The 18,263-nt window shown below is 45.3% G+C and overlaps 1 protein-coding gene and 1 non-coding gene across 3 annotated transcripts in view; both read right to left on the bottom strand.

Moving 5' to 3' along the window:
• Fbxo31 (F-box protein 31) overlaps positions 1–9,253 on the bottom strand; it is a 36,225-nt gene extending 26,972 nt beyond the window's left edge. Inside the window, exon 1 of one of the 2 annotated variants that reach the window (XM_057753462.1) lies at positions 8,867–9,253. In XM_057753462.1, the coding sequence (XP_057609445.1) occupies positions 8,867–9,164 (298 nt within the window). In that variant the 5' untranslated portion in view covers positions 9,165–9,253. The remainder of the gene's footprint in view (positions 1–8,866) is intronic. The other variant, XM_057753463.1, reaches the window with a different exon arrangement.
• A 413-nt stretch (positions 9,254–9,666) lies between these two features.
• On the bottom strand, positions 9,667–9,739 carry Trnam-cau (transfer RNA methionine (anticodon CAU)). The gene has a single exon. It is a non-coding gene; the product is annotated as a tRNA-Met (tRNA).
• Between the last annotated feature and the right edge of the window lie 8,524 nt (positions 9,740–18,263).

The raw sequence follows: 18,263 nt of genomic DNA, 5'->3' as shown, positions 1-18,263 counted from the left end.
TCAAGTCCCCACGCAGCCTATCGTTTGCCTCGCTACGTGGATTTAAATTCCACAGGCCCGCGTAGTCTCTGCCCACGTGGTTTGCTCTTTTCTGAATCGTTTTCAAATCTCCCTTGCAAGCGCAGCTCTTAAGCGGAGCGAACCAGAGCACGCGGTTACCGGTTGCGGAAAGCTGCAACCCCTTGGGACGACACTGTCACGTGGAGGCATACACGGCTTCCGGGTTACTCTTCTCTACCCCTGGATTCTGGGTTTATGGTTCCGTGTACGGAATTGATTTAATTACATTTACTTTGTTGAGCAACTTGCATTTCCCAGTTTTTAACAAATACTAGGCGGACACTGAAACAGGACCCCGTTTTCGTCGCGACTTGGGAACAGCGCCACCTGCTGGATAATAGGTAATATGGCAGTTTTCGTTTCCAACATGAATTTTACTATTTTGACTACCAAAACAATGGGTTTTTTCATGCAAGGTTTATACGACTATGGAGATAACTTAATTTACTGGTTACTAGGTTTCAGTATTCTTTTGAATATTCTATTATTTAGGAAAAATATGGTCCTAAGAACCATACAATCTTTACCAGAAACTAATACAGGTCAGGAGATTCAGGATTCAAAAGCTTTGAAATCACAGGTGCAGAATGGGGACCAAAAAATTGATACCTCAGTGAAATCACTAGAAACACATGTAGCTCAGGAGATTCAGGATTTAAGAGAGACAATGATAAAAAGACTTGAAATGATTGAAGAAATTATTGGAGCTGGTGAACAGAGTAAGAAGGCACAAGGACAGGATACAATGCCACCACCAGCTATTAGATCTGGCTTACCCAGGGTTTTAGCGACATACCCTGTAATTCATTCTGACAAAGCGTCAACTTCTAAAGGCTCAAAGGGAGTCAGAGAAGCTAGATGGATGCCAATAGCAATGAATGATCTAAAAGAAATTAAGCAGGCAATTGTTACCTTTGGCTTGCACTCTGCATATGTTAAGGAAATGATAAGGACTTGGGCTTCTAATGCTAGAGCTACCCCCCACGATTTCCATCAGTTAGTGTCTGCAGTCTTAGATAATGGACCTTCCTTGATGTTTGGAATCTATTTCAGAGAAGAATCCAAACATATGGAACAGCAAGGAAGAGCAAAAGGTGTGGAGGTTTCCCAAGATCAAATTCTTGGTGTAGGAGAATATGCTGACCCACAGGTCCAAGCTCTTTATGATGATGAAGTACTGTGTTTATGTCACCAAGCAGCTTTAAATGCTTGGAATAGGCTACAAGATCCAGCAAAAAGGGTTGAATCATATACCAGAATTAGGCAGGGACAGAGAGAACCCTTTATTGACTTTTTGCAAAGATTAATTAAGGCTCTGGACATAGGGGTAACAGACCCAGAAGCTAGACGACTACTTCTTGAATCTCTAGCTTTTGAGAATGCAAACATAGAATGCAAAAAGATAATTGGGCCTTTAAAGTTTAGATCAGCACCTATGGATGAATGGATTCAGCATACAATGAATGTTGAGACGTTTAGCTATAATGATGAATCTTGGGTAGGAGAAGCGATTTCCAAAGCAATGAGGAGACATCAAACTGCCAGGTGTTTTAATTGTGGTAAATTAGGACATCTGAAAAGGGATTGCAGGCAAAGGATTTCTAGGAATAATATCCCTTCTGGGAATGACAAAAATAGGAGACCTCGGCCTTCAGGTATATGTAGGAGATGTGGTAAAGGCCGACACTGGTCCAACGAATGCAGGTCAACAACAGACAGACAAGGCAACCCGATACAGTCGGGAAACTCCTTGAGGGGCCTCTCGCAGGCCCCCAAGCCAACAGTGGCCCAGTCATTCCCAGTCACAGTAGAGAACGTGCCTCACCAAGAAAATTAAAAGCTCCAATTTCTGCTGTAAAAAATATTACTGGTCTAAATGATGAATTACGCATGGAGGATGAGTCAAAAAACCCAGTAGGACAGAGTAAACGTATATTTTGGCAGACTTCTATTAATGATCAAAGACCAAAGCTAAGAGTCTGTATAAATGGCACTTTTATTGAAGGCTTATTGGACACAGGTGCGGATGTAAGTATTATTACTCCAGAATCTTGGCATCCGAATTGGCCTCTTCAAGAGGTAGATGTTCAGTTCCTGGGAATTGGAACCCTATCTCGTGTAAAACAAAGCACAAGATGGGTTGAATGCATAGGGCCTGAAGGGCAAATAGGAAGACTAAGGCCATATATTGCCAATATCGCAATAAATTTATGGGGCCGCGACCTGCTACAGCAATGGAATACCCAGATTAACATTCCTGTAGTTCCAGGAACTCATAATTCTGGGAAGGACATGATGAGATATTATGGGAAAAGGTCACCAGCCATTCAGGCTGTACAAGAACATACAGCAAATACCAAACCTTTAGAGGTACCAACAGCCCTACCTTTAAAATGGCTAACTGAGAAGCCAATATGGATCAAACAGTGGCCTCTAGCTGAAGATAAATTACAGGCATTGGAACAGCTGGTGCAAGAGCAACTAGATGCTCACCATATTGAAGAATCAACCAGCCCTTGGAATTCTCCTGTGTTTGTTGTAAAAAAGAAATCCGGTAAATGGAGAATGGTGACAGATTTAAGAGCTGTCAACAAGGTAATTCAACCTATGGGCCCACTACAATCTGGAATTCCTTTGCCTTCTCTATTACCAAAAGGATGGCCTCTTATAGTTATTGATTTGAAAGATTGTTTTTTCACCATACCGTTACAAGAAAAGGATAGAGAAAAATTTGCCTTCACAGTGCCTACTTATAATAATTCTCAGCCTAATAGGAGATATCAATGGACTGTCCTCCCACAGGGTATGCTCAATAGTCCTACATTGTGCCAATATTTTGTAAGTAAGCCATTGGAAATAATTCGTAAACAATTCCCCAAGTCCATAATTTACCATTACATGGATGACATCTTGTTATCTGATTCAAATAAAGATACTTTAGAAAGGATGTTTGAAGAAGTAAAGAAAGTCTTGCCTAGGTGGGGATTACAAATCGCCCCTGAAAAGATTCAAAGAGGAAATTCTATTAATTACCTAGGTTACAGAATAGGGTTAGAGAAAATTAAAACGCAAAAGGCACAAATTAGGCGAGACAGGTTAAAGACTCTTAATGATTTCCAAAGATTGTTAGGAGACATTTCCAGTCTACGACCAGCTGTTGGGATAACACCTGATCTAATAGTTCATTTAAACAAAACCTTAGATGGTGATAAAGATTTGAATAGTCCAAGAAAACTGACAGCTGAAGCAGAAAAGGAACTGACAATGATTGAGGAAAAATTACAGGAGGCACATGTGGATAGGGTGAACCCAAATCTTAGCTGCATCCTAGTCATATTGCCTTCCAGAATTTCTCCTACAGGGATTCTAATGCAGAGGGAAGATATTATTTTAGAGTGGATATTTATACCTAATAAACCAAGTAAAAAATTAAAAACTTATGTGGAAAAAGTCTCTGAATTAATTATAAAGGGTAAACTGAGACTTCGTCAACTAGCAGGTATAGACCCAGCAGAAATTATAGTCCCTTTTACTACTGAAGAAATAAAAAAGTTATGGGAAGACAATGAACCATGGCAAAGAGCTTGTGCTAATTTTTTGGGAGAAATTAATAGCAACTATCCCAAAAGTGGTAGACTTAACCTAATAAAGAGAACTTCTTGGATTCTTCCTAGAATTGTACGTGATGCTCCAATAACTGGAGCCCGTACATTCTATACTGATGCAAATAAATCAGGGAAAGCAGGTTATAAGTCAGATGAATTGAGTAAGGTGGAACAAAGCCCTTATAATTCTGTCCAGAAGGCAGAATTATATGCCATTCTTATGGTGCTAAGGGATTTTAAAGAACCTCTTAATATAGTTACAGATTCACAATATGCAGAAAGAGTTATCTTGCATATTGAAACTGCTGAATTTATACCAGATGACACAGAGTTGACTTCATTGTTTATCCAGGTACAAGACATAATCAGGAACAGGCTTTGTCCGATGTACATAACACACATCCGGTCCCATACAGGTCTGCCTGGTCCTCTAGCACAAGGCAACGCTGAGATTGATCAATTATTGATTGGAAGCGTGTTGCAGGCCTCAGAATTTCATAAGAAGCATCATGTCAATAGTAAAGGCCTAAAGAAAGAATTTTCCATTACATGGCAACAAGCTAAGGACATCATAAAGAGATGTCCTACTTGTTCCTTCTATAATCAAACACCGTTGCCTGCAGGGAGTAACCCAAAGGGTACTAAGAGAAATGAAATCTGGCAGATGGATGTGTTCCACTTTATGGAATTTGGTAAATTAAAATATGTACACCACACCATAGACACGTATTCAGGTTTTCAATGGGCTACTGCCCTGAGCTCAGAAAAGGCTGATTCAGTAATCACACATCTATTGGAAGTTATGGCCATCATGGGAATACCTGCACAAATAAAGACAGACAATGGTCCAGCATATGTATCTAAGAAAATGAAACGCTTTTTTGCTTATTATAATATAAAACACATTACAGGTATACCACATAATCCCACAGGTCAGGCAGTTATAGAAAGATCAAATCGTACTATAAAGGATATGCTGAACAAACAGAAAGGGACCGAAAATACCCCCAGAAATAGATTACATAATGCTTTATTGACCCTGAATTTTCTTAACGCTAATGAGAAAGGAACGACAGCAGCAGAAAGACATTGGATAATGGAAAAGTCTGCTGAACTAAATCAACCAATTTATTTCAAAGATGTGCTGACCTCTCAATGGAAGCCAGGAGATGTGCTACGTTGGGGAAGGGGTTTTGCTCTTGTTTCCACAGGAGAAGAAAAATTGTGGATACCATCAAAATTAATAAAGGTTCGATTTGAAGAGGAGAAACCTCTTGGAAAGGAGAAATGACAACTCATCCACAATGATGATATTCCTACAGGTGGTAAGAAAAACATATAGAATGGGGGCAGGGTTCTGTTCTTATCTCCACAGGAAAACACTCATCTTTGAAAAATTCAAGGGATCCTGGAGGTTTAAATACTGACAGATGGAAAAATACCTGCCCAATAGGAACTATCAAGAAAACTGAATAAGTTGTGTAAGTAAAATATACTAAACCATATTTCTAAATTTATAGAGCTGGTTTTGAAGTTGGACTCTGGCTCAGTCCCTTTCCAATTCCAAGCCTGTTGGTAAGAGAAAAACCCAGAGTTTCTGGAGTTTCTGTCTCATGTCAAGAGCCATGATAGGGGACAGAAAGAAATATGAGTTTAGAAAACATCTTTGCTTTTCTTCATATCTATCATACCTTTCATTGAATATATCTATCATTCCTTTCATTGAATATACATATATGTGTGTGTGTGTGTGTGTGTGTGTGTATGTCTATATGATTAATGTTTAAGTTTTTCACAATGAACAATGAGTTTTTTCCTGAAGTGACATTTAAAGTTTCCAGGAAGAAGATGGGGCCCCATAACAACGACTCCACCTGGTTGATATGACGTCATGATACTGATAGCGCTACTACAAGACCTGTTTTGGGTACCAGCTGCACAAGACGATCCCAACTTGGTTAGCTGAAATGGTGCACCTCTTATACAACATTCTGGCCAGACCTGCACAAAATACTCAGAGACTATTTGCAATTTTAAAAGACATCGATCTTGAAATTTAACCATCATTTTACTTTCACAGGATCCCCCAGAAAGAACGTCGCCCCCATGACAGCTGGAAGTAACTCTAGAGGACGACGTCCCCTCTCCCAGTAAAGTTTGCCCTTGGGTTTAGGGACATCATTTAGGGGTTGATTATAAATTGGTATATGGTTGAGGGTTGGGGAAGGAATTTTATAATAAGCTCAGGGATCATTTGGAAAAAAAAAAAAAAAAAAAGAGGGATAATAGATTGGTACTTGTTGGTACTTGTGAGTTATTGTTTTGAGACAAATGTATTGGTATCGATTCTTATATATTGATACAAAGTGAAATTATATTGACTATTGTATGCATGCATGTTTCTACCTCTGTTTAAAAACATTTTTATGTATTGACATATATTGTATTGATATATATTGTATATATTTACCATATTGCAGTGTACATTTCTACCTCTGATTAAGATACTTACATATTGCTTGTGTATTGATATACATTTACCATACTGCAATGTATATTTGTACATTGTTTATATTTGGAGGTCATTGTCCTCATTTGTTTCACAGTTGTTTATTGTCTTAGTCTTTAAGTTAGATAGGTATTGAGAATTATATAGATCAATAGTATTCTAAGTTTGTCATTTATAATTAGACTAATCAGGTTCTTTAGACACATAGAGATTATACTCAGTATAGATAGATAATCTTCAACCTCTTCAAAGAGCTGTAGAAAATGGCCTTTAATCTAACTCAGAGTTTTGTGGTAGTGAGACACAATTGCTCCTGGCAACACCGCTCTATTCCCGAGAGAATGTTGAGCACCAAAGACACTCCACCCGGAGCCTTTCTTCTTGGCTGAACTGGCCTTTGGGTAAAGAAATGCCCATACCTCAACCACTGACAGAAATACAGAGTATCTGTGAATGGAAAAAACAGGACTGTCATATCCTGCCAAGACAGGGTAAGATAGTTTTGACAAGTTTCTTGCCTTTGAAAATGGTGTGTCAGTTATGTTAGGCCTTAGCCAAAGTTGGTTGCTTCAACGCTGCAAACGTGACCTTGGGTGATTGCCCAGGTAGCTAGTTGTCTCTGTGATTTGTTGCATGTTTTAGAAGTTGTTTGATTGCACTTCCTAATTACTCAGGTAACATTATTTCCCTTCTCAGATCTTCGATGGGGTTGAAGACTATATAAATGTAGTTACTTTCGACTCATGACTTAGCCAAGCTATTTATTATATAAGACCTAAGCTAGTTAGAATAGGATATTTGTACTTATTGTATATAATTTCATAGTAGGTTTAGAACTCTCTTACTTAAATAAAAGGGGGAGGTGTTGCGGGAGGTCCTTCCGCTCCTCCAGCCAATAGCCGCCAAGATACCAGCCCATTGGGGCGTGGTATCTTTCCCTTTAAAAAAAGCGGCCACTTCCCTCCTCTCTCTCTTTACTTCCTGCTCCGGTTCCGGCGACTAGACTTCTTCCCAATTGCGTGCGCAGAGGGCTGTTGTCTGGGACCGTGATCTGTAAGTTTATTCCCCTTTAAATAAATACCACCCTATTAATCACAATTCCAAACTGGTGTGGGATTGTTTATGACTTGCGCCTTCAATCTACAGCTCTCAGAGCGTGTCCCAAGCTCCGGGTCAGTTAGCATGACTGGCACATAACTTTGAACTGTCTAGTTTAACTAAAAGTCTGTGATTCTGGTCTTAGCAATGACCTACCCACATCTCCTACAGTTCCCCCCAAAGGCCAGCACGGGCTCAGCTGGCGGACAGGGAGCACTCTGGAGAGAGCTGAGTGTCACGGTGTACACACTGAACATCGGATGAAAGAGCAGTCAACTCGGCGGGCAAAAGCACCTGCTGCACATCCCCTGAGCCCACAGAGCAGAGATTCTCAACCTAGGGGTCAAACAACCCCAGCGCGGGGCTCATCCAAACCATCGGAAAACTCAGATGTTTACATTACGATTCATGCCGTAGCAAAATTACAGTTATGAAGCAGCAACGAAAATAATCGCTGGGGGTCACCACAACATGAGAAACTATTAAAGGGTCGCAGCATTAGGAAGGCCGAGAACCACCGCCGTAGAGAAAGGAGCTGCCCTCCAATCTCCACAAACACGCATGCCCCACTCACAAACCTGCCGCACACACAATAACAATACTAAATCAAAGAAGCCATGTGTAAAAAGAAAAGGCAGCGCTCAGAAAGTGAAAACAAACTTCACTTGTCCCTATGTGACTAAAGGTTACATAGACTACTGAGGAGTCTCACAAACTTTCTAGGCAAAAACAGGCCTCCAAAGAGAAAATAAGACAAAAGATAAACAGGACATTACACATAGGCCAACAGACATGCCAAACAGCCATGCTCAGGACTGAGGGCTTGGCGCGCTTCTTTCCGTCACCCCTCAGGAGAGGCACCTGCCACCAAATGCTCCCACTCAAACTTGGGGTAATCTGCCCAACACCACACAGTCGGTAAGTGGAGCCAAGGCAGAACTCTGGTGTCAACCACGAAATTACACAGCAAAGGTAAAAAGAACCCTGCCGCTGGGGAGGACCCAAGGAAACTGCTTTTCTCGCCCAGCCTGCCATCCCACAATCCCACTCTGAGGTGCAAGCCCACGAAGATCACCTCAAGGGTTCCCGAAATTAAATGCAAATCCCCTGAATGTCTACAAAATGCACAAAGCAGTCTTCAGAGTGCTGTGGCCAGAAGACAAGAAACGCTGAAGCCCACGGTCACGGGACTAAGCCCATGTAGATGCAGACAGCGGAATCCCTGAAACTCTCTCCACCAGGAAGGTTCTAGGACACACAGCAACAAACCACTCAGGATGAGCGCGTACCGTGCTGCTGTAGGCATATGGAAGAAAGGCCTTCCAAAAGAGACTGACAGCTTTTGCGCCCTCGCTCTTGCGGTAATGCACTGGATGGGTGGGCTGACTGATAGGCTGGTTAGGCTTGGGTTTCTTTTATTGTTTGGTTGGTTGGTGGGGTGGGATTTTTAAAGACGGGGTCTCACTCTGCAGCTCAGGCCTGTTAATTGGCTAGTTTTCTAAGACAAGAGTCTCACTCTGCAGCCAGGCCTGGTTTGCACTCTGCACCATGCTATCTCGGCCGAATGCCCGGGATATGGGATGTCCCCGCTCACCCTCGCGGCAGCGCCGTCTCCAGATAGTGTCGGTGTGCAGGATGCGGCGGAACCTACTGCAGACCTGCGCCAGGCTGGGCAGGTCGGTGCCGGGCAGCGAGGCGAAGATCTCCACCAGCAGCTCGGGCGGGAGCTCCAGCAGGGAGCAGCGCGCCGGCCCCGCCTCGATACGTTCCTCCTCGGGGTCCGTGTCCGCCTCACTGTCCGCCGCTGCCGTCTCAGCGGGGCCGCGGCGCTGCTGGCGGCGGCGGCACCCACGCGCGGGGCCCACGCCGCAGAGCCGAGCGCACACCGCCATGCCCGCTACCACCGCGGACACGCGCACGCGACCGTGCACGCACAGCGCTCTGCGTAGGCGAGACGACCCTAGCCGGGCCTGCCGGAGCCTCAAGCTCCACCCAAAACGTGGTCACGCCCTCCAACAAAGCCCCACCCGCGGAGCTTCGCCCGGCCCCGCGGGGGCGATAGGTTCCGCCCCTAGACGTGGGTTCGCCCTCCCTCCAGCTCTCTCCCAGACGCTTCGACCCGACCCTCGGAGCAGATAGACCCCGCCCCTGTGTGTGGCCACACCCTCTCTACTGCTCTCGCCTACGGATGCTGCCACGCCCTACAGCCAGGCTCCGCCCCCGAGCGTTTGCCTTCCTCCCCCGCCCCGCACCTCCTCGCACCTCTGATGCGCTGCGGCTAGCTAAAAAAGGTCGCCGGGTTCAAGCCCGGAATGCCCAGCCCCTAGAAATGACCAGACTCCTCCCAACACTGACGCCACCTGCTACAAAGGCCCCAAACAAAATGGTGCAGGATGCCCCGTGTGAGGATCGAACTCACGACCTTCAGATTATGAGACTGACGCGCTACCTACTGCGCTAACGAGGCTCCCTAGCAACCAGCTCTCAGCCAGGACCTTTGCACAGGCGGCGTCGCAGCGAGCAAGATCTGGCAAAGGTGATCAAAGTTACTGTCGCCTAGCAACAACGCCACGTCTAAACCGACTTGCCCAGGTTGCACCTCGGTCGCAAAGAGGTCTGGTGCTCAGTGTGGTGGGAATTTCAGGTGTCCCCAAGCTGCGCTCCAGCTCACGTTTTCCTGCACAGCACAAGGCATCTAGAAACCTCCATCTCTGGAAAGGTCTATCCTCCGCAGCTCTCTCCACTTCATGACCCTTAAGACTGTATCACCTTTTTTTTTTTTAATTATTAAGATTAGTCATTTGTGTGGTACTCTCTAATCCCAAATTGGGATTGGAGGATTGAGACAGGAGGATCAGAAATTTAAGGTCATCCTTAACTAATTTAGTGATTTTTTTTTTTTTGATTTTTTCGAGACAGGGTTTCTCCTTAGCTTTTGGTTCCTGTCCTGGCACTAGCTCTTCTAGACCAGGCTGGCCTCGAACTCACAGAGATCCGCCTGCCTCTGCCTCCCGAGTGCTAGGATTAAAGGCGTGCACCACCATCGCCCGGCTCTCTGTGGTTTTGGAACCTGTCCTGGAACTAGCTCTTGTAGACCAGGCTAATTTAGTGATTTTTGAGGCAAGCCTGGGATACATGAGACCCTGTCTCATAAAAAGCCATTGTAAAAAAAAAAAAAAAAAAAAAAAGCCAACGTGAGGCTTTAGATATTACTGACCTGTGTGCCCCCTTGTAGTCCACTCAATAAACTACCCTCAACAAGCAAACAAATATTAACTAATTAATTGGTTAAATGATTAATAATAACATTAACCAAGGGTTCCACTTGGTGGCATGTAATCCCAGACCTTCAGAAGCTGAGGCAGGAGGATGAGGACTTTTAGGACATCCTGAGCTACACAGCAAGATTTCATGTCAAAAAATAAATAGATAAATTTGAGTTACATAATAATATTAGCATTGTGTAAGAGTGCAGCTGAGCACACACTGCTCTGGTTCTGGTGTATGAAGGCTCATGGGAAAGTTAAGCTCCGTGTTCGTGTGTGGCCGAGGCCCAGGCTAAACCTCCTCAGATCCATCATTTCATGGGCTTTATGTCCGTCCATGAGCCTTCAGTGAGACGACTGAGCAACAGTGAGCTGTGTGTCCTAATTCAGCCTCTGGTACCCAGGACTCACAACCTTCACTGAGCAGGGATTCCTCCTGCCAGCATGCTTCCTAGATCCTGCTCCTTTGCGCGGTAACACATAAACAAACGCCAGTGTGTTGCTGCATCTCTCACTTAACTGGAAAGCATCCACTGGCCAAACTGACCTCACCAGGTCACCATCTCCTCACATTCTAGCCCTAGTTAGCCTCTGTCTCACCTCCATCTTTGCCCACCTCTGCATTGGCTGCCCTGGTGAGAGGGAGCAGGGGTGACCTCCCGGAAAACACAGTTCCCAATCTGCCTGGACCTCGCAGGCTTCTCCCCAGCCTCAAAACCACACCTTCTAGGAAGTACCCTATGTTGTCCCTCAGGGGACAGGCTTTATTCCAGAGCAAAGGTCCTGTTTATTATAAACACCGTTTGGACGTGGCAACCAGCACGTGGGGAAATGCATATTTACCCTCTGAGTACGCGAAATGAAAACTAACAAGGTGTCATGCTGAGGAATGAGGAACGCAGGCTGAGCCAGAACCCTAGGGACTGGTGGTTGCATCAGCTTTTGTAGCCGCCTCAACGGACTGGGCGCCATTGCTTTGTGCATCTTTCCATTCCAAAGTACTGGACTCGCTCTGGTACAACAAAGCCGGCCCTGGTGGCAGGCTCCTCGGACCCCAGAGCCGTGAAAGTGGGGTGGGTAACATTACATTTAGAGTTTAGGATTAATGCTTGAAAGACCAAAAAGGGAAAGAGAAAAACAAAAAGCCTCTATCATGTAAGCCCCTAGCTGGTACAGGCTGTGCTCTAGCAGCCTGTGCTCTTAACTACTGAGCCATCCTGCTACTTCTGCTTTGTAATCAAACTTGATTGCCCTGCTCCTTTACGTGTTAAAACTAGACCCTGCCTACAGATAGGCAGAATCCATGTCATCTTAGGGTTTTACCTTTGTAGGCCCTGGGCTGATATGGCTAGGTGCTGTCTCAAGTGCAGACCTGACCCCAGTCAGTCCAGGTGTCAGAAATAAAAAGCTTCTTATTATTAAAATTTATTCATGGACAGGGCAGTGGTAGCACACGCCTTTAATTCCAGCACTTAGGAGGCAGAGGCAGGTGGATCTCTGAGTTTCAGGACAGCCTGGTGTACAGAGTGAATTGATTAAATAAATTAAATCTAATAATTGAATAATAATAATAATTTTAAAAAATTATTCATGGTCAATGCTAATCTCTAAGTGAGCCCAGACCCATAACAGAAGAGGCAGGCAACTCACTGGGCTACAGGTAACGGCCTATCTCAAGAAAGACAGAAAACAAATCTATCAACCCACAATGTCAATAACAGGAGCTGGGCAGAAAGGGATTAATACAGTAAACCTTCCCTAGAGGAACTGAGCGCTTATTGAAACATAAAATAATGTGGCCAAGTTTTCCACTTTAGAAGAATAAATGTACTTATGTTTACTTCTGAAACTCTGCAACTGGAAAACATTAGACAGACAGACACAGATCTACACAGCATATATAACTGTTAGTCGGAGGACAGCGTTGTGTCTGCTCAGAGAAAGGATCTTTGGGGAAGCAGCATTTGTGGTTACAAGAAGTGCGCCCCTGAATTCCATCCCCAACACCAAAATATCACCGAAAACAGGTAAGAGCTCAGAAGAGGCACACAACTTTAATCCCAGCACTCTGAGGGCAGAGGCAGAACTCTGTGAGTTCGAGTCGAGGCCAACCTGATCCACAGAGCAATCAGTTCCAGACAGAGATCCACATCAAGACCCTGTTCCAAAAAAACAAAAAAACAAACAAACAAAAACCTATGGAGGAAAAATTACAAAGAATATGTACATGTATAAGGAAATGAAGCTAGCTAGGAGAAAAGCACAAGAGGTAGAGTATTCTGGAAAGAAGAGGCAGGTACTTGAGGTACTTGTAAAGTACTAATTTAGCCAGGACACTGAGAGCGGTGCCAGGCAATGACATACACAAGGATAGGAAAGTAAGACCTGCCAGGAAGCTGAGACCGAGCGGCACAAAGGCGTGGAAGGAAGGCTCAAGCCAGAATGGAATCTGAGCAGATGAAACAGGAGATGCAGCCAGGACCAAGGAGGATGATGCAATCCCGAAGGTGGTGTTTTGGGAAGCCAGCTCAGGCTTCCAGTGCAGCGTGGGATGCTGATGAACATGCAAGATTATGTTTCATGGTACACAAACACATTTTGTTTTGCTTGAGCGTTTGATACACACAGGTGAAAATTAACTAGTACATAGAACGTATAGGTCTCTCTACTGCACATAATAACCAAGTTCTTTTTACAAACCTTCAGATAAAAAGCAGCGCATTGGAAAGAAAATGGTGGGACCCTGCAGAGCTATGGGAAATAAAAACTGGTGCAGATGCTACGAAAATCACTATCAAGGTTCCCAAAAATCTAAAATTGGAACTATCCAGCTATGCCACTCCTGGGCGCAAACCTGAAGGACTCCAAAGTCCACATGCCAGAGATACTTACAGTGTTCACCGCAGCTGACTCTGTTTACAACAGCCGTGCGACAGAAACCTGAAGAATGGGTATGGAAAATGCGCGTATACACAAGGGAATTCTATTTAGCTATAAAGATTAACGAAGTTACAATATCTGCAAGAAAATGGATGGAACTGGAGATGATTCTACTAAGTAACATAAGCCAAATCCAGAAAGACAAATAACACATTTTTTCTCCTAAGTGGACCCTAGGTTTAAACTTGTGTATGTGGTCGAGGACATAAAAGTAGAAAGGGCACCGTGAGGGGAGACTCCTAAAGGAAAGCAGAGGGAAGGGTATGACCGGAGGGCAGAACGCAGGGGTTGCAAGGTTGTGTAGGGCTGCCCGCCACCAGACACAACTACGCCAAACCAAGTCTGAAAAAAATAAGCAAAAAATGTAGACTTTGCCAGGTGGTGGCACACACCTTTAATCCCGAGGCAGGCAGATCTCTAAGTTCGAGACCAGCCTGGACTACAAAGAAACTTAAAAAAATAAATAAAATAAATAAATAAAAACTAAAAAAGTGTCGACTTTGGGTAAATATGGTGGCTCACGCCTGTAATGTCAACACCCAGAAGACCCAGAAGGCTGAGGCAGCCGGAGGAACGAGAGTTCCAGGCCAGCCCAGGCTCCAGTATGAACCCTGAGAAATGTTAATAAAACGTAAACAGTGGGGGAAAGCATCTGTTTGTCCGTGCCAGGAGTCAGAAGCCAAGTGCAGGGTGGTGGAAAGTGCGGGAAAGGCCCCCACCAGGCGCCAGGACGGGGCCGAGGCACGACCACGACCTTGCAAGCCTGAACGGCCCACGGGGAGAACGGACAGAGAGACGACGCAAACCCGTCCCAGTGGCCCAGAGGTTTCCCCGAGGCCGCTGTCCTCGTCCCGGCCGCACACGGGTCAACAGACCGCCCTGCTCCCCGCGGCGTTCTTGAGCAATTCTTGTTTACTTGTTCTAAAGAGCAGGTGAGGCTGAAAGTGACTGCGCAGCTGGCCAATAGCTTTCCAGACAACAAAGTTGATGAGCGGCTTCTTCCAATCAGAGAGCGATAGAGGCGGGACGGGGCGTGCGCAGGCCCCTCGGCTCTGTACACGCCTGGGGCCCCTGCGCTCTCCATGTTGAGTGTGGCACCTTGACTGTGTGCTCAGGGCGGAAGTGTCCTCCCGTCTTCTGGTGTCTTGGCTTCCGGCGTTCCGGAGTGCTCAGGTTTCAGCCTAGGCTCGTCGTTGGAAACGGATGTCGGTTTCCAGTGAGGTCCCAAAGTGCCACCGCCTGCGTTCTAGAATGAGCAGTTTGGTTGATACACCTGTTTTTACTTTGTATTTTTAGAAAAGGGCTCATTGTTGTATACCAGGGTGGCCTGGAACCCACAAAGATCTTCCGGCCTCGGCCTCCAGAGTGCCGGCATTAAATTTAAAAACACCAGAAAATTCTCTGAGTAAACAATGAGTCTGTAGAAACGTTGTGTTCTTACTTTTCCACTATGTATGGACTGACTCGGAGGGAAGAATCATATTGCTGAAAGTAAATAATACTGAGGGGGAGGGGGGCGGAGCGACGTCGCAGGGGTTTAGAGCATCCAGAGGACCCGGGTTCACAACGGTCTGTAACTCCAGTCCAAAGGATCTAATGCCGGCCTCTCTGGCCACTGCCCACACATGGTATACGGAAATACATTTGGATAAAAATGATACACATAGCTGGGCGGTGGTAGCACACACCTTTAATCCCAGCACTTGGGAGGCAGAGGCAGGTGGATCTCTGTGAGTTCAAGGCTAGTCTGGTCTACAATAGCTAGTTCAGGACAGGCTCCAAAACCACAGAGAAATCCTGTCTCAAAAAAAAAAAAAGATACACATAAGTGGCTATTCAAAATAAATCACACTCTACGTATCATATAAGCATCTTTTGTCTGAGTTTGACTGGAGATAGAACCTAGGGTATTTTGGAAGCTGGGCTCACTTGCTGAGTGTGTGCCAGGCCTGACTCAGTTCCTTGCACTACTAAAGAAAACCAAACAGACTCAGGTGAACTGGCATTTCCTAGGTGACTCATGTCTATTCAGGCACACGCCTGTTTACAAATTTCCACGAGTCTGATTCTTGTGTTTGTGTGTGAAGGAAAATGAGCCCGCTCTGAATAGAATCCATACTCGGTGAGTATTCTCCTGGGGGAGGCGAGATCGTGTTGGGATGTATGAGTCTAGGTTCACATTGCATTGAGAACTTGGGGTGACATTAAAGCAGCTTCCAAACGTGTAGACTTCAGCACTGCAAAGACAAAAGAACAACCCTGGCTATCCCTTCTGCAACCCTTTGTTGATAAGTAAAAGGCTTGGATTTCCCTGGGGCAGGCAAACATCTTTTCCTTACCCCATCGCTACAAGCCAGAAAAGACATTTCCTTTTCTTGTATTTTCTGCAGTTCAGCAACACAAAAAGCCCATTTGGGGCCGGGCGGTGGTGGCGCACACCTTTAATCCCAGCACTCGGGAGGCAGAGGCAGGCGGATCTCTGTGAGTTCGAGACCAGCCTGGTCTACAAGAGCTAGTTCCAGGACAGGCTCCAAAACCACAGAGAAACCCTGTTTCGAAAAACAAACAAACAAACAAACAAAAAAAACAAAAAAGCCCATTTGGTTTTCTTTCTTTTCTTCTCCTCCTCTGTATGTGTGTGTGTGTTCCCTGACACGGTTTCTCTGTTTAGCCCTGACTGGCCTCAAAGTCAAGAGATCCACCCACTTCTGCCTCCCAAGTGCTGGGATTAAAGACAAGCATCACCATCGCAGGGTCCAAAAAAGTAAGTAAAAAGATAAACAACAACAGAAAAATCATTTCTTACACATACACAGTAGCATTTGAGTCAGGAAAGCTTCAGCAGGGAAGGCTTACTGTCATAAACACACAGAAAAATAAGCAGCTCCTCCGTTGTCAGAGAGCAAAGCTACAACTTGAAGATTTTTCTTGTGTCTTAGGGCTCAAACTCAAGATCTTGCAGAGACTGGGAACACTATATCACCTGGCTACATTCCCTGGAATGTAGAAGGTTTTAATTTGCATTTTTTGTTGTTGTTGTTCTGAAGTCAAGGCAACAATTCATTGCACAAGTCAGGACTCCAGACTGTATTTTCCCGGCCAGGTGCAGGAGGTGGGTTTTACAGGTAGAGAAAGGCTGAAGAAAGCATCCATTCATCAAGCCAGGTGGTGGTCTAGATCTGCCTGCCTCTGCCTCCTGGGAGCTGGACTATGGGTGTGGGCCACCACACCCAGCTCTTCCTAGTTTTAATCTAAGTTTGGACCTAGATTTTAGCTTGGGTGAGTCCATTCTTTTCCTGTTTACTGGTTTGTTATCTTTTGAGATAGAGCTACGATGGGTGGGGCTGGGTGATTTACAGTTTTAGTCCCTGCACTCAGGAGGCAGAAGCAGGCTGATCTCTGAGTTCAGAGCTAGTTCCAGGACAGCCAGGGACAGAAGAAACTCTATCTTCAAAAAACAAAACAATAACAACAAAAATAACCCAAACAAACACAAAGATTTTTTTATTTCATATGGATGAATGCTTGCCTGTGTGTATGCATGTAGGTCCTGATGCCTGAGGAGGCCAGAATAGGGGGTCAGATCCCCTAGAGTTACAGTTCAGCCGCCATATGGGTGCTGAGAAGCAAACCCCGGTCCTCATCAAGAGCAGCCTGAGTCTCCCCCACCAGTCCCATCCTACCTCACCCCTTTTTTTGAGACAGGTTCTCACTAGGTAAGAACTTGCTACATAGAACAGGCGACTGCCTCTCTTCTGGGTGCTGGAATTAAAGGTCTCTGCACCGTGCCCAACTTGGCCTAGAACTTTCGATAGTCCTGCTTCAGTCGCCAGGGCGCTAGGATGACACACCTCGTGCCACCAGGCCTGGCTTCCATTTTAATTTTTAGTCTGGCTTTTTGGGTCTCAGGGCAGCAGCTTCATAGGAAACAACCATCCACAAGCAAGCAACAGTGCAAACAAACAAGAAGGACCGGCCCTCCGAGATTTTCCTCAATAATATGCTTTGAATGCTTCCTGTTCCCTTTGAGGTACAAGGCAATCCCTCTGACAAACAGCACGTGCAGAAAGATGTTTCCAAAGTTAAAGGAAGAGGTCTGGGGTGTAGAAATCTGTACTAGACCTAGGCAGCCATGGCTGAGGAGTGGGCAGGCCCAGGCTCTGCCGAGCAGGAGTCTAGAGGCGGGGACAGGCCTGTGATAAAAGCCTCTCAGGGGTCAGCTGAGGTGAAAGTATCTGTCAGTGAAGGGACTGCTGAGATCAAGGTCTCCAGACAGAACCGTCCTCCTTGACTTCCCGAGGCGAGGCGGATCAGGGCTGGATCAGGCTTGCGCTGGTATTCCAGGACTCTGAGGGCTCACATACCAGAGCTTGAGAGGAGAGGTGGTGGGAAGGAAAAGAGGGTTACACATGGGTACCCTGGGAAGTCTAGGGGAGCCATGGCCCCCAAAACTCCATTCTCAGGAACTCAGCGCTACACAAATGGGCTTTTATAGGAAGGGAAAATGGATATACCGAACACTAGGTGGGGGCCATCAACTTTTTGAGGGAACATGTAATTGACCTTAACCTACCCCGACAGACAAATCTGGAGTTCCTGAGATCTTACTTTTCTTCAAGATTAGTCTAGGAGTATATACTTGTGTTAGTGGCCTCACAGGGCACGCAGGGGAAGGAGCCACAAGATCGGATTCAAGAGAAGTCTCCAGGCATCTTGGGGTTCGTAAACAAAGGTTATTCATCAGGCAAGACCTCAAGTAGGCTTTTTTTTTTTTTTTGAGAATTT

The sequence above is a fragment of the Chionomys nivalis genome, chromosome 21, assembly GCF_950005125.1.
Source record: "Chionomys nivalis chromosome 21, mChiNiv1.1, whole genome shotgun sequence".
In the NCBI taxonomy this organism is placed as follows: domain Eukaryota; kingdom Metazoa; phylum Chordata; class Mammalia; order Rodentia; family Cricetidae; genus Chionomys; species Chionomys nivalis.
This window is presented reverse-complemented; position numbering and strand designations above follow the sequence as displayed.